General features: G+C 45.5%; 1 protein-coding gene across 1 annotated transcript in view; it reads right to left on the reverse strand.

The window, feature by feature from the left end:
* Positions 1–14,821, reverse strand: part of LOC123129586 (far upstream element-binding protein 3-like) — a 32,017-nt gene extending 17,196 nt beyond the window's left edge. Inside the window, exon 1 of the mRNA XM_044549693.1 lies at positions 14,516–14,821. Within this exon, the coding sequence (XP_044405628.1) occupies positions 14,516–14,821 (306 nt within the window). The remainder of the gene's footprint in view (positions 1–14,515) is intronic.
* Between the last annotated feature and the right edge of the window lie 2,588 nt (positions 14,822–17,409).

The raw sequence follows: 17,409 nt of genomic DNA on the forward strand, positions 1-17,409 counted from the left end.
GTCTTAGACTCCCTAGAGTAGACACATCCATCTTCCTCCAATTGTGATTAAACCAAGGTAATGGAGACCAAAGCTCTGATACCACTTGTAGGATCTAGAAGTAGATGTGTCTAGAGGGGGGTGATTAGACACTTAGTGCTAAAGTTGCAATTTTTAAGCTTTTTGGTTTAAGTGGAGTTTAGGCACAATTTCAACACACACAATACATATCAAGCAAGCATGCAAAGAGTATATGAGCAGCGGAATGTAAAGCATGCAACTTGCAAGAATGTAAAGGGAAGGGTTTGGAGAGATCAAACGCAATTGGAGACACGGATGTTTTTCTCGTGGTTCGGATAGGTGGTGCTATCCTACATCCACATTGATGGAGACTTCAACCCACGAAGGGTAACGGTTGCGCGAGTCCACAAAGGGCTCCACCCAAGGGCAACGGTTGCGCGAGTCCACACAAGGCTCCACCCACGAAGGGTCCACGAAGAAGCAACCACCCACAAAGGGTCCACGAAGAAGCAACCTTGTCTATCCCACCATGGCCATCACCCACGAAGGACTTGCCTCACTAGCGGTAGATCTTCACGAAGTAGGCGATCTCCTTGCCCTTACAAACTCCTTGGTTCAACTCCACAATCTTGTCGGAGGCTCCCAAGTGACACCTAGCCAATCTAGGAGACACCACTCTCCAAGAAGTAACAAATGGTGTGTAGGTAATGAACTCCTTTCTCTTGTGCTTCAAATGATAGTCTCCCCAACACTCAACTCTCTCTCATAGGATTTGGATTTGGTGGAAAGAGGGTTTTAGTGGAAAGCAACTTGGGAAGGCTAGAGATCAAGATTCATATGGTAGGAATGGAATGTCTTGATCTCAACACATGAGTAGGTGGTTCTCTCTCAGAACATATGAGTTGGAATGGTGTGTGTGTTCTGATGGCTCTCTCTTCGAATGAGAAGGAGGTGGAGGGGTATATATAGCCTCCACACAAAATCCAACCGTTACACAGTTTTCCAATCTCGGTGGGACCAAATCAATAAACTCGGTCGGACCAAAAATGTAAACCTAGTGACCGTTAGAGATTTTGGTGGGACCGACTGGATCAACTCGGTGGGACCAATGTGCTAGGGTTAGGGTAAATCCAAAACTCGGTTTGACCGATTAGTCAAACTCGGTGGGACCGATTTGGGTAATAAGTGAAACTGAGATTTGGTCAAGCAAACTCGGTGGGACCGATTGCATATCTCGGTGGGACCGAGAATATTGCAATGGGTAGCAGAGAGTTTGCAAGCCCATCTCGGTGAGACCGAGATCCCATCGGTGAGACCGAACTGATTAGGGTTTGGCAGTGGCTTATGACAGGTGAAACTCGGTGGCGCCGGATAGGAAGAATCGGTAGGACCGAGTTTGGCTTAGGGTTTAGGTCATATGTGGATATGGGAAAGTAGTTGAGGATTTTGGAGCATATCATTAAGCACATGAAGCAAGAGGCTCATTAAGCAACACCTCATCCCTCCTTGATAGTATTGGCTTTTCCTATGGACTCAATGTGATCTTGGATCACTAAAATGTAAAAGTGAAGAGTCTTGAGCTTGAAGCTTTAGCCAATCCCTTGTCCTTAGCATCTTGAAGGAGTTCCCACAACCTTTAGTCCATGCCACTCCATTATTGAACTTATCTGAAACATGCTAGATAGAAGTGTTAGTCCAACAAGAGATATGTTGTCATCAATTATCAAAACCACCTAGGGAGCACTTGTGCTTTCAATTTGTCACTCCGATTGTCGGAGAGGTATCTCTGGGCCCTCTCGGTAATGCACATCACTTAAGCCTTGCAAGCATTGCAACTAATGAGTTAGTTGCGGGATGATGTATTATGGAACGAGTAAAGAGACTTGTCGGTAACGAGATTGAACTAGGTATTGAGATACCGACGATCGAATCTCGGGCAAGTAACATACCGATGACAAAGGGAACAACATATGTTGTTATGCGGTCTGACCGATAAAGATCTTCATAGAATATGCAGGAGCCAATATGAGCATCCAGGTTCCGCTATTGGTTATTGACCAGAGACGTGTCTCGGTCATGTCTACATAGTTCTCAAACCTGTAGGGTCCGCACGCTTAACATTTCGATGACAGTTATATTATGAGTTTATATGTTTTGATGTACCGAAGGTTGTTCGGAGTCCCGGATGTGATCACGGACATGACTAGGAGTCTCGAAATGGTCAAGACATGAAGATTGATATATTGGAAGCCTATGTTTGGATATTGGAAGTGTTCCGGGTGAAATCGGGATTTTACGGGAGTACCGGGAGGTTACCAGAACCCCCCGGGAACTTAATGGGCCTTAGTGGGCCTAGGTGAAAGAGAGGAGAGGAGGCAAGGGCTGGCTGCGCGCCCCTCCCCCTAGCCCGAATAGGACAAGGAGAGGGGGCGGCGCCCCCCTTCCTTCCTTCTCCTCCACTCCTCCCCCCTCCCAAGTCCTAATCCAACTAGGAAAAAGGGGGGGGGGAGTCCTACTCCCGGTGGGAGTAGGACTCCTCCCACGCGCCTCCTCCTATGGCCGGCCGCACCCCCCTTGCTCCTTTATATACGAGGGCAGGGGGGCACCCCATAGATACAACAATTGATCAAGTTGATCTTTTAGCCGTGTGCGGTGCCCCCCTCCACCATAGTCCACCTCGATAATACTGTAGCGGTGCTTAGGCGAAGCCCTGCGTCGGTAGAACATCGACATCGTCACCACGTCGTTGTGCTGACGAAACTCTCCCTCAACACTCGGCTGGATTGGAGTTCGAGGGACGTCATCGGGCTGAACGTGTGCTGAACTCGGAGGTGCCGTGCGTTCGGTACTTGATCGGTCGGATCGTGAAGACGTACGACTACATCAACCGCATTGTGCTAACGCTTCCGCTTTCGGTCTACGAGGGTACGTGGACAACACTCTCCCCTCTCGTTGCTATGCATCACCATGATCTTGCGTGTGCGTAGGAATTTTTTTGAAATTACTACGTTCCCCAACAGTGGCATCCGAGCCTGGTTTTATGTGTAGATGTCATATGCACGAGTAGAACACAAGTGAGCTGTGGGCGATATAAGTCATACTGCTTACCAGCATGTCATACTTTGGTTCGGCGGTATTGTTGGATGAAGCGGCCCGGACCGACATTACGCGTACGATTACGCGAGACTGGTTCTACCGACGTGCTTTACACACAGGTGGCTGGCGGGTGTCAGTTTCTCCAACTTTAGTTGAACCGTGTGTGGCTACGCCCGGTCCTTGCAAAGGTTAAAACAACACCAACTTGACAAACTATCATTGTGGTTTTTGATGCGTAGGTAAGAACGGTTCTTGCTAAGCCCGTAGCAGCCACGTAAAACTTGCAACAACAAAGTAGAAGACGTCTAACTTGTTTTTGCAGGGCATGTTGTGATGTGATATGGTCAAGACGTGATGCAAAATTTTATTGTATGAGATGATCATGTTTTGTAACCAAGTTATCGGCAACTGGCAGGAGCCATATGGTTGTCGCTTTATTGTATGCAATGCAATCGCCCTGTAATGCTTTACTTTATCACTAAGCAGTAGCAATAGTCGTAGAAGCATAAGATTGGCGAGACGACAACGATGCTATGATGGAGATCAAGGTGTTGCCCTGGTGACGATGGTGATCATGGAGGTGCTTCGGAGATGGAGATCACAAGCACAAGATGATGATGGCCATATCATATCACTTATATTGATTGCATGTGATGTTTATCTTTTATGCATCTTATCTTGCTTTGATTGATGGTAGCATTATAAGATGATCCCTCACTAAATTATCAAAGTATAAGTGTTCTCCCCGAGTATGCACTGTTGCGAAAGTTCTTCGTGCTAAGACACCACGTGATGATCGAGTGTGATAGGCTCTACGTTCAAATACAACGGGTGCAAAACAGTTGCACACGCGGAATACTCAGGTTAAACTTGACGAGCCTAGCATATAACATATATGGCCTCGGAACACGGAGACCGAAAGGTCGAGCGTGAATCATATAGTAGATATGATCAACATAGTGATGTTCACCATTGAAACTACTCCATCTCACGTGATGATCAGACATGGTTTAGTTGATTTGGATCACGTGATCACTTAGAGGATTAGAGGGATGTCTATCTAAGTGGGAGTTCTTAAGTAATATGATTAATTGAACTTAAAGTTATCATGAACTTAGTACCTGATAGTATCTTGCTTGTCTATGTTGATTGTAGATAGATGGCCCGTGCTGCTGTTCCGTTGAATTTTAATGCGTTCCTTGAGAAAGCAAAGTTGAAAGATGATGGTAGCAATTACACGGACTGGGTCCGTAACTTGAGGATTATCCTCATTGCTGCACAGAATAATTACGTCCTGGAAGCACCGCTGGGTGCCAGGCCTGCTGCAGGAGCAACACCAGATGTTATGAACGTCTGGCAGAGCAAAGCTGATGACTACTCGATAGTTCATTATGCCATGCTTTACGGCTTAGAACCAGGTCTTCAACGACGTTTTGAACGTCATGGAGCATATGAGATGTTCAAGGAGTTGAAGTTAATATTTCAAGCAAATGCCCGGATTGAGAGATATGAAGTCTCCAATAAGTTCTATAGCTGCAAGATGGAGGAGAATAGTTCTGTAGTGAGCATATACTCAAGATGTCTGGGTATAATAATCACTTGATTCAACTCGGAGTTAATCTTCCGAATGATAGCGCCATTGACAGAATTCTCCAATCACTGCCACCAAGCTACAATAGCTTCATGATGAACTATTACACGCAAGGGATGGATAAGACAATTCCCGAGCTCTTCGCAATACTAAAGGCTGCGGAGGTAGACATGAAGAAGGAGCATCAAGTGTTGATGGTCAACAAGACCACTAGTTTCAAGAAAAAGGGCAAAGGTAAGAAGAAGCGGAACTTCAAGAAGAACATCAAGCAAGTTGCTGCTCAAGAGAAGAAACCTAAGTCTGGACCTAAGCCTGGAACTGAGTGCTTCTACTGCAAGCAAACTGGTCACTGGAAGCGGAACTGCCCCAAGTATTTGGCGGATAAGAAGGATGGCAAGGTGAACAAAGGTATATGTGATATACATGTTATTGATGTGTACCTTACTAATGCTCGCAGTAGCACCTGTGTATTTGATACTGGTTCTGTTGCTAATATTTGCAACTCGAAACAGGGGCTACGAATTAAGTGAAGATTGGCTAAGGACGAGGTGACGATGCGCGTGGGAAATGGTTCCGAAGTTGATGTGATCGCGGTCGGCACGCTACCTCTACATCTACCTTCGGGATTAGTATTAGACCTAAATAATTGTTATTTGGTGCCAACGTTGAGCATGAACACTATATCTGGATCTTGTTTGATGCGAGACGGTTATTCATTTAAATCAGAGAATAATGGTTGTTCTATTTATATGAGTAATCTTCTATATCTAAATAGCTAGCCCCCATTAACTATTTCTCTCAACATGCAAGCATGCCACATCATCATACAACATGCATGAAAAAAGGCCCACCCCCACTATCATATGTCTCTCAACATGCAAGCATGCCACTTCATCATGACTTGCATGGAAAAAAGACCTATCTCAACATGCAACATACATGAGGGTTTTCATTCTATTATGCTATATACATTTAATAAACAGTTTACAATTAAATAGTAATCAAGCACAATAATTATATGTATTTTTATTGTTAGCCTTTTATATTATTACTTCAAATATTCATGTTTAATACAACGAATCACATTGAAATATGTTGCAAAATATTCCTACAACAACGTGCGGGGTATCATCTAGTATCTTTTATGGTCATGCACCCTTGAAGAGTGGTCTATTCTTATTGAATCTCGATAGTAGTGACACACATATTCATAATGTTGAAGCCAAAAGATGCAGATTTGATAATGATAGTGCAACCTATTTGTGGCACGACCGTTTAGGTCATATCGGTGTAAAGCGCATGAAGAAACTCCATACTGATGGACTTTTGGAACCACTTGATTATGAATCACTTGGTACTTGCGAACCATGCCTCATGGGCAAGATGACTAAAACACTGTTCTCCGGTACTATGGAGAGAGCAACAGATTTGTTGGAAATCATACGTACAGATGTATGTGGTCCGATGAATATTGAGGCTCGTGGCGGATATCGTTATTTTCTCACCTTCACAGATGACTTAAGCAGATATGGGTATATCTACTTAATGAAACATAAGTCTGAAACATTTGAAAAGTTCAAAGAATTTCAGAGTGAAGTTGAAAATCATCGTAACAAGAAAATAAAGTTTCTATGATCTGATCGTGGAGGAGAATATTTGAGTTACGAGTTTGGTGTACATTTGAAACAATGCGGAATAGTTTCGCAACTCACGCCACCCGGAACACCACAATGTAATGGTGTGTCCGAACGTTGTAATTGTACTTTACTAGATATGGTGCGATCTATGATGTCTCTTACTGATTTACCGCTATTGTTTTGGGGTTATGCTTTAGAGACGGCCGCATTCACGTTAAATAGGGCACCATCTAAATCCGTTGAGACGACGCCTTATGAACTGTGGTTTGGCAAGAAACCAAAGTTGTCGTTTCTGAAAGTTTGGGGCTGCGATGCTTATGTGAAAAAGCTTCAACCTGGTAAGCTCGAACCCAAATCGGAGAAATGTGTCTTCATAGGATACCCAAAGGACACTGTTGGGTACACCTTCTATCACAGATCTGAAGGCAAGACTTTTGTTGCTAAATTCGGAAACTTTCTAGAGAAGGAGTTTCTCTCGAAAGAAGTGAGTGGGAGGAAAGTAGAACTTGATGAGGTAACTGTACCTGCTCCCTTATTGGAAAATAGTTCATCACAGAAACCGGTTTCTGTGACACCTACACCAATCAGTGAGGAAGTTAATGATGATGATCATGAAACTTCAGATCAAGTTACTATTGAGCCTCGTAGATCAACCATAATAAGATCCGCACCAGAGTGGTACGGTAATCCTGTTCTGGAAGTCATGCTACTAGATCATGATGAACCTACGAACTATGAAGAAGTGATGGTGAGCCTAGATTCCGCAAAATGGCTTGAGGCCATGAAATCTGAGATGGGATCCATGTATGAGAACAAAGTATGGACTTTGGTTGACTTGCCCGATGATCGGCGAGCAATTGAGAATAAATGGATATTCAAGAAGAAGACTGACGCTGACGATAATGTTACTGTCTACAAAGCTCGACTTGTTGCGAAAGGTTTTCGACAAGTTCAAGGGATTGACTACGATGAGACCTTCTCACCCGTAGCGATGCTTAAGTCTGTCCGAATCGTGTTAGCAATTGCCGCATTTTATGATTATGAAATTTGGCAAATGGATGTCAAAACTGCATTCCTGAATGGATTTCTGGAAGAAGAGTTGTATATGATGCAACCGGAAGGTTTTGTCGATCCAAAGCGAGCTAACAAAGTGTGCAAGCTCCAGCGATCCATTTATGGACTGGTGCAAGCCTCTCGGAGTTGGAATAAGCGCTTTGATAGTGTGATCAAAGCATTTGGTTTTGTGCAGACTTTTGGAGAAGCCTGTATTTACAAGAAAGTGAGTGGGAGCTCTGTAGCATTTCTAATATTATATGTGGATGACATATTGCTGATTGGAAATGATATATAATTTCTGGATAGCATAAAGGGATACTTGAATAAGAGTTTTTCAATGGAAGACCTCAGTGAAGCTGCTTATATATTGGGCATTAAGATCTATAGAGATAGATCAAGACGCTTAATTGGACTTTCACAAAGCACATACCTTGACAAAGTTTTGAAGAAGTTCAAAATGGATCAAGCAAAGAAAGGGTTCTTGCCTGTGTTACAAGGTGTGAAGTTGAGTAAGACTCAATGCCCGATCACTATAGAAGATAGAGAGAAAATGAAAGATGTTCCCTATGCTTCAGCCATAGGCTCTATCATGTATTCAATGCTGTGTACCAGACCTGATGTGTGCCTTGCTATAAGTCTAGCAGGGAGGTACCAAAGTAATCCAGGAGTGGATCACTGGACAACGGTCAAGAACATCCTGAAATACCTGAAAAGGATCAAGGATATGTTTCTTGTTTATGGAGGTGACAAAGAGCTCATCGTAAATGGTTACATTGATGCAAGCTTTGACACTGATCCGGACGATTCTAAATCGCAAACCGGATACGTGTTTACATTGAACGGTGGTGCTGTCAGTTGGTGTAGTTCTAAACAAAGCGTCGTGGCAGGATCTACGTGTGAAGCGGAGTACATAGCTGCTTCGGAAGCAACAAATGAAGGAGTCTGGATGAGGGAGTTCATATCCGATCTAGGTGTAATACCTAGTGCATTGGGTCCAATGAAAATCTTTTGTGACAATACTGGAGCAATAGCCTTGGCGAAGGAATCCAGATTTCACAAGAGAACCAAGCACATCAAGAGACGCTTCAATTCCATCCGGGATCTAGTCCAGGTGGGAAACATAGAGATTTGCAAGATACATATGGATCTGAATGTTGCAGACCCATTGACTAAGCCTCTTCCACGAGCAAAACATGATCAGCACCAAGGCTCCATGGGTGTTAGAATCATTACTGTGTAATCTAGATTATTGACTCTAGTGCAAGTGGGAGACTGAAGGAAATATGCCCTAGAGGCAATAATAAAGTTATTATTTATTTCCTTATATCATGATAAATGTTTATTATTCATGCTATAATTGTATTAACCGGAAACATAATACATGTGTGAATACATAGACAAACAAAGTGTCACTAGTATGTCTCTACTTGACTAGCTTGTTGATCAAAGATGGTTATGTTTCCTAGCCATAAATATGAGTTGTCATTTGATTAACGGGATCACATCATTAGGAGAATGATGTGATTGACATGACCCATTCTGTTAGCTTAGCACCCGATTGTTTAGTATGTTGTATTGCTTTCTTCATGACTTATACATGTTCCTATGACTATGAGATTATGCAACTCCCGTTTGCTGGAGGAATACTTTGTGTGCTACCAAACGTCATAACGTAACTGGGTGATTATAAAGGAGCTCTACAGGTGTCTCCAAAGGTACATGTTGGGTTGGCGCATTTCGAGATTAGGATTTGTCACTCCGATTGTCGGAGAGGTATCTCTGGGCCCTCTCGGTAATGCACATCACTTAAGCCTTGCAAGCATTGCAACTAATGAGTTAGTTGCGGGATGATGTATTACGGAACGAGTAAAGAGACTTGCCGATAACAAGATTGAACTAGGTATTGAGATACCGACGATCGAATCTCGGGCAAGTAACATACCGATGACAAAGGGAACAACATATGTTGTTATGCGGTCTGACCGATAAAGATCTTCGTAGAATATGTAGGAGCCAACATGAGGATCCAGGTTCCGCTATTGGTTATTGACCGGAGACGTGTCTCAGTCATGTCTACATAGTTCTCGAACCCGTAGGGTCCACACGCTTAACGTTTCGATGACAGTTATATTATGAGTTTATATGTTTTGATGTACCGAAGGTTGTTCGGAGTCCCGGATGTGATCACAGACATGATGAGGAGTCTCGAAATGGTTGATATATGAAGATTGATATATTGGAAGCCTATGTTTGGATATTGGAAGTGTTCCGGGTGAAATCGGGATTTTACCGGAGTACCGGGAGGTTACCGGACCCCCCCGGGAACTTAATGGGACTTAGTGGGCCTAGGTGGAAGAGAGGAGAGGAGGCAAGGGCTGGCCACGCGCCCCTCCCTCTAGTCCGAATAGGACAAGGAGAGGGGGGCGGCGCCCCCTTCCGTCCTTCTCCTCCACTCCTTCCCCCTCCCAAGTCCTAATCCAACTAGGAAAGGGGGGGGGGAGTCCTACTCCCGGTGGGAGTAGGACTCCTCCGGCGCGCCTCCTCCTATGGCCGGCCGCACCCCCTCGCTCCTTTATATACGAGGGTAGGGGGGCACCCCATAGATACAACAATTGATCAAGTTGATCTTTTAGCCATGTGCGGTGCCCCCCTCCACCATAGTCCACCTCGATAATACTGTAGCGGTGCTTAGGCGAAGCCCTGCGTCGGTAGAACATCAACATCGTCACCACGCCGTTGTGCTGACGAAACTCTCCCTCAACACTCGGCTGGATCGGAGTTCGAGGGATGTCGTCGGGCTGAACGTGTGCTGAACTTGGAGGTGCCGTGCATTTGATACTTGATCGGTCGGATCGTGAAGACGTATGACTACATCAACCGCGTTGTGCTAATGCTTCCTCTTTCGGTCTGCGAGGGTACGTGGACAACACTCTCCCCTCTCATTGCTATGCATCACCATGATATTGCGTGTGCGTAGGATTTTTTTTGAAATTACTATGTTCCCCAACATGAAGAGGGTGACATCTGTTAGAATTTTGAAAAAAAGATATTCAAGCTGAATCAATGGATCGAAATTGCAACATAAAGTCTTAACATTCGACCAAGCATGAACGAATGAATTCCAAAGTAAATCATCACACATCCATAAGGGTGAGAAGCCACTTAGATAAAGGTAGATGAATGAAACAACAAGGTACAAATATGAACAAATAATTGGTAAGGATTACCCAATCACAAACCAAATATCTGCGGGAAGAAATATTAGAGCTACATGAATTCCCACCTATAAAACTCCTGAAACTTTCTAGTTATGCAATCAGGTGTTGGGGATACAGGGGAAGCATAATATCTCACCCAAACTAACAATTCCTACATCCAGCTGTATCCATCCTTCAACACATAACCAAGAAACCTTCGGAAATCATGTACCTCAACCTTCGAAAAGCATCCGTTATACGAGTTATGGCAATACTCCCGAACTCCCACCCCAGTACTGGGTGGGATTTTCGTTGCCGGCAAACTCAGGCATTCCAGAATTGCAACGATAAAATTATGAGGACAGCACCTCGGAGCTCAACTCCCCGGGACATTGCCACAACCCCTAAATGTCAGGAGGCACCAAGAACAATGTTCTCGTCACAAGACTACCAGGATGATTCCAAGATACCCGCGTGATCCTAATCTTTTTTTGTGAAATTTGAGGAGAGAAGAGTCAAAACTTCTACTTCAGGAAGCCTCACCAGAGCGACGAAGGGAATGAGGAGTAAAAAGAATCCTACTCTCTGATATATATAATCCTAAGACTCAAAACATTTTGTTCTAGACTCAACAATGTCAGCGATTCGATCAAGCAGGGGGCTCCTAAGTCAGGGATGGCTCTTATACCAACTTGTAACACCCACAATGCGGCTATATCTCCCACGTGTCGGGGCATGGCTTAGAGGCATAGCTGCATGGTAGGCTTGTCTCAAGAGGGGTAATCTTCACACATCCCATGTACTGAATAAGAAAGTGATAAAGAGTTGGCTTACAATCGCCACTTCACACAATACATAAATAATCCATACATCATCCAAGGTACAATCAAAGGTCCGACTACGAAACCAAAATAAAGGAAGACAACCCCAATGCTAGATTCCCGATCGTCCCAACTGGGCTCCACTACAGATCATCGGGAAAAGAAACATAGTAACGTCCCGAATCCTCGTCGAACTCCCACTTGAGTTCGGTATCATCACCTGCACTAGTATCCTTGGCACCTGCAACTGTTTGGAAGTATCCGAGAGTCACGAGGACTCAGCAATCTCACAACCGTGAGATCAAGGCTATTTAAGCTTATGGGTAGGGAAAGGGGTAGTGAGGTGGAGCTGCAACAAGCACTAGCATATATGGTGGCTAACTTACGCAAATAAGAGCGAGAAGAGAAGCAACGCACGGTCGAGAAGCTATAAGTGATCAAGAAGTGATCCTGAAGCTACTTACGATCAAGCATAACACGAGACCGTGTTCTCTTCCCGGACTCCGCCGAAAAGAGACCATCACGGCTACACATGCAGTTGATTCATTTTAATTAAGTTAAGTGTCAAGTTCTCTACAACCAGATATTAACAAATTCTCATCTGCCACATAACCGCGACATGACTCTCGAAAGTTTATACCCTGCAGGGGTGTCCCAACTTAGCCCATCACAAGCTCTCACGGTCAATGAAGGATATTCCTTCTCCCGGGAAGACCCGACCAGTCTCGGAATCCTGGTTACAAGACATTTCGACAATGGTAAAACAAGACCAGCAAAGCCACCCGATGTGCCGACAAATCCCGATTGGAGTAGCACGTATCTCGTTCTCAGGGCACACCGGATGGGCCAGACGTCGGGTTGGCATAGACCCTGATTGCCCAGGAGGCGCCGGGCATCGCCCAGTTTGGACCAACACTCAGAGGAGCACTGGCCCGGGGGTTTAAAATAAAGATGACCCTTGAGTCCGCGGAACCCAAGGGAAAAAGGCTTAGGTGGCAAATGTTAAAACCAAGGTTGGGCCTTGCTGGAGGAGTTTTATTCAAAGCAAACTGTCAAGGGGTTCCCATTATACCCAACCGCGTAAGGAACGCAAAATCAAGGATCATAACACTGGTATGACGGAAACTAGGGCGGCAAGAGTGGAACAAAACACCAGGCATAAAGCCGAGCTTTCCACCCTTTACCAAGTATATAGATGCATTAAAGTAAATAAGATATAATAATGATATCCCAACAATAACCATGTTCCAACATGGAACAAGCTTCATCTTCACCTGCAACTAGCAACACTATAAGAGGGGCTGAGCAAAAGCGGTAACATAGCCAAACAACGGTTTGCTAGAAAAGGTGGGTTAGAGGCTTGACATGGCAATATGGGAGGCATGATATAGCAAGTGGTAGGTAGCGCGGCATAGCGATAGAGCAAAACAACTAGCAAGCAAAGATAGAAGTGATTTCGAGGGTATGGTCATCTTAGCTGCAAAGTTCTCAGAGTTGTCAAAAGCTTGATCCTCGGTAGCATACTCAACAGGTTCCTCGGTCACGTACTCGTCTCCCGTATCTACCCAAAGCAAGAACACAAGCAAATGACAAGCAATCAATCATGGTGCAATGCACAAGCAACATGATGCAAAACATGGCATGATATGCAAGACATGATTTGCAATGCATATGCGTGATCCAGAAGGGAAAGAATGATCAAGGCATCAACGTGGCAAACCAAGTGTGTTGCTGGAAAGATGAGATGATTTCGGGTGAAATCGATATAAAGATCACAGGAAACGGATGCACGGTTTGCAAATGGAAAGCATCACAAGAATGACACAAAACTGCGATTAACAGCACGATGCCACTTAGAATGCAACAAGAAACTAAGCTACTACACTCCTACATAGCAACAAAGTATATGGAAGTGATGAACACAAGATGCTTGACAAAACATGAACATTGAGCTACGGCTAAATCACACAGGAGCAGGTTCAAACAAGCATGGAAAAAGTGGAAAATATATCAACTTCACAGACTTAGTGAAAATACTAACATGTCAAAAACAACATCAGGAAGCACTATTTAGAGCAATCAAACAATATGCTGCAGGAACATATCGTAGCAAACAAAGGAATGGAATGATTCTAATAAATGCATAGATCAAAAGTCCCTTACCGATCATGAGCCAAAAAGGCACAGAAGATATGATGGCACCCATGTAAACATAGCAAGATTTATTAAAAGTTTCATACTTAGCAGAAAAACAGAGCATGTCATAAACAGAATTATGATAGCAACTTTGCGAGCTCAAACCACTCACCACAAAGCATTGCATGACAAAACAAGAACACCAACAACAATATGACATGTTTGTGAAGCTAACCATGTTAAGAGAAAGTTCATAGGATGCATGGATCACTGGCAACAACCATGGCAAAATTGATTAACATGTTAACATTCTACCAGGAAGATTTTATAGCAAAAGTAGAGCAAGAACAAGACATGCTAGACAACTCCTAAATTGCAAACAGGGGCATGTATGGATAGAGCATAACCACATGTTCAAAACACCCTTAATGAAGTATCTCAAAATAAGCATGGATCTCACTGTAGCATCAAGTTTACATGGCATAAAAATAACAGCAGGAAAAGGACTTAGCAAAATCCTAAGTCCCTGAAAACAGCAACATTGCGGAGGCTACTTTGCATGCTTGTTCTAGTCACCATATAGATCACAAAAATACAAGACAAGCATCTCTGTAAAGATGGCATGGTGTAGTTCAAAACTCATGTAGACCTCAAACTCATATGATGCACACATCAAATGCAACAAAAATGACAAAATCTCATGATCTGATAAGTACCAGCTCCTAACATTTTATAGCACTCTTGCATCAATGAAAATGGCATCATAATGAACATGAGCATGCCTGGAAATTCTTCTAACGTGCAGAGCTCAGTGAGACAAACAAATCGATATATAATATGCATCATTTGGATCTACGTGCATCAAGATATGGCAAGATGAACAGGGCATAAAAATATTGCAGAAGAAAGACTTAAACGAAATCGGGGTCAACCTAGGGTTTGCATGCTTCCCGATGCACGACTGGATCTCGCCGGAGTAACTTGCCAGAGTTGGGCGTGGAGGAGGCCGGAGGAAGGATGCCGACGAGGGAGGCTTGGGTCGACGGCCGGAGCCGGCAGAGACGGCGTGCGAAGGCGGCGATGGAGCAGGCACGTGGCGCGGGCGCGGTGAGGCGGCGACGGTGGCGGTGCGACAGCGAAGGCGCGGGCGGCGCGGGGCGGTCGGCGGAGGCGGTGCTCGCGGGAGCGGGTGGCGGGGCCGAGCCGCGGGAGGCGCGGGCGGCGATGGGTCGGGCGGGCCCGCCTCGGGCTCACCGGGCCACGGCGGCGGGGCTGGCCGGGCGACATGTGGCATGCCCTGGTTGGCGCGGGGCAACGGCGGCGACTTGTCTGGTAGGATCCGGACACGTACGATGGCGGAGGGGAGCGGGGCTAGGGTTTTGGACCCAGAATTTTCGGAGGGGATCACATATTTATAGGTAGGAGGAGGTAGGAGTGTCCAAATGAGGTGTAGTTTTCACCCACATGATCGTGATCCGATGACGAAGGACATGGAAGTGGTTTGGATGGGTTATTGGGCCATTTTGGAGGGGTGTTCGGCTGCAACACACAAGAGGCCTTTGCGGTTACCCGGTTAACCGTTGGAGCATCAAACAGACTCTAAATGGAACGAAATTTGACAGGCGGTCTACCGGTGGTGTACCAAGGCTACTTGGCAAATATCGGTCCATTCCGAGAATGTTTAACTCCCGCTTACGAAAAGAGACAAGAGGGGTGCGCCGGTGCATGTGGGAGTGTCGAATTGCGAAACGGACAACGGGGAAAATGCTCGGATGCATGAGACAAACACGAATGCAAATGAGATGCACATGATGACATCATATGAAATGCATGGCATGAACAAAATGCAAAACAAAGAAAAAACCCAACCACGTAGGGAAATATCATAACTTAAAGCCAAAAATGGCAAGAGTCGGAGTTACAAATATGGCAAGTTACATCCGGGGTATTACAACACTCCACTACTACAACAGGATCTCATCCCGAGATCTAGGACTGAAAGAACTCCGGATATTCGGAATGGAGGTGATCCTCGCGTTCCCAGGTAGCTTGTCGGTCGGAATGGTGTGACCACTTCACTTTCATGAATTTGATAGACTTGTTGCGAGTCTTGGGCTCAGTATCTTCAAGAATAGCAACGGGATGCTCATGATAAGACATGTCTTCTTGAAGATCAATCTCTTCAAAGTTGATGGTGCGCTTAAGAGTCTTAAAGCACTTGCGAAGCTGTGACACGTGAAACACATCGTGCACGTTTGCAAAGTTGGACGGAAGCTCAAGTTGATAGGCGAGGTCGCCTCTTTTGCCAATGATCTTGAAAGGACCCACATATCTCGTGGCAAGCTTCCCTTTGATACCGAAGCAACGAGTGCCTTACATTGGAGAGACGCGGAGGTAGACATGGTCTCTGATCTTGAAAGCCAAGTCATGGTGCTTGCTATCATAGTAACTCTTCTGGCGCGATTGCGCGGCTTTGAGATTTTCACGGATGACTTTGCACATTTCTTCAGCCTCTGTGATTATGTCATTGCCAAGAAGTTGGCGTTCACCAGTCTCTGACCAATTAAGAGGAGTATGACACTTTCTTCCATAGAGAATCTCGAATGGGGCCTTACCCGAACTTGCTTGGAAGCTGTTGTTGTAGGAGAACTCGACATATGGAAGACAATCTTCCCACTTCATACCTAAGGAAATGGCACAAGCCCTGAGCATATCTTCAAGGATTTGATTGACTTGCTCGACTTGGACACTAGTTTGAGGATGGAAAGATGTGCTAAGCGAATGTTGGTGCCCATGGCCTTCTGGAAGGAGTCCCAGAACTTAGAAGTGAAAATGCTTCCACGATCTGAAGATGTCAATTGTGGAATGCCATGCAAAGATACAATCTGCCCACTTCTGAAGATGTCAATTGTGGAAGCTAAGCTGCTGTGATAGATTCTTTGATTGGAAGGAAATGAGCCACTTCTGTAAGCTTGTCGATGACAACGAAGATAGCATCATTTCCGTGCTTGGACTTGGGAAATCCAGTCACGAAGTCCATTTCAATATGCTCAAACTTCCACTCTGGAATAGCAAGAGGTTGGAGGAGACCAGCTGGCTGTTGGTGTTCTGCTTTCACCCTTCTGCAGACATCACATTCATTCATGAATTGAGCAATTTCCCGCTTCATTCGAGTCCACCAATACGACTGCTTGAGGTCATGGTACATCTTCGTACTATCGCGGCGTGGAGGCGCTAGGTTCTCTTATCCGTCAGTGCCCAAATCGACGACGGGATGGCTCGCACCACCAAGCGAGAACGCCCGCCCGACGACCTCCAATGGCCTTGAGCACGGGACACGGTGGTAGCCTCGAGCGAGGGGAGAAGCGCCGGACACGGCAGCGGCCTCGAGCACGGTTCACGGCAGTGGCCTCGAACACGGGGAGAAGCGTGGGACACGGTGGCGTCCTCGAGCACGGGACATGGCGAGCCTTGAGCGCGGGTCATGGCGGTGCCCTCAAGCGCGGGCAAGTCAACATCTTTAGCCTGTTGATTTCTCCACCAATTTTTTGTCCCCGCCGTGGTTCCCGTTGATGGGTGTCCCATATGTCCCTCCTCTGTTGCATTTCTTCCCGAGGGCATCAGCAAGGTGCTTTCAGGAGGTGGGTCACGAAGGGAGGGGGTCGCGCTATCGCGACGAACATCGTCCTGGAGAGGTGTCATACGAAGCGACCACGCTAACATCTGATTGTGCTGGAGTCTCGTCCGGCCACCCCGTGGAGGAGCTGCTGGTGTTGCTTCGTCCATTCCCCCGCCTTCGACCACCGATGCCAGTCCCACGGGTGAGTGATGTCTACTACACAACCTTCTTCTTGTAGACGTTGTTGGGCCTCCAA

Source organism: Triticum aestivum, chromosome 6A (assembly GCF_018294505.1).
Source record: "Triticum aestivum cultivar Chinese Spring chromosome 6A, IWGSC CS RefSeq v2.1, whole genome shotgun sequence".
Classification (NCBI taxonomy): domain Eukaryota; kingdom Viridiplantae; phylum Streptophyta; class Magnoliopsida; order Poales; family Poaceae; genus Triticum; species Triticum aestivum.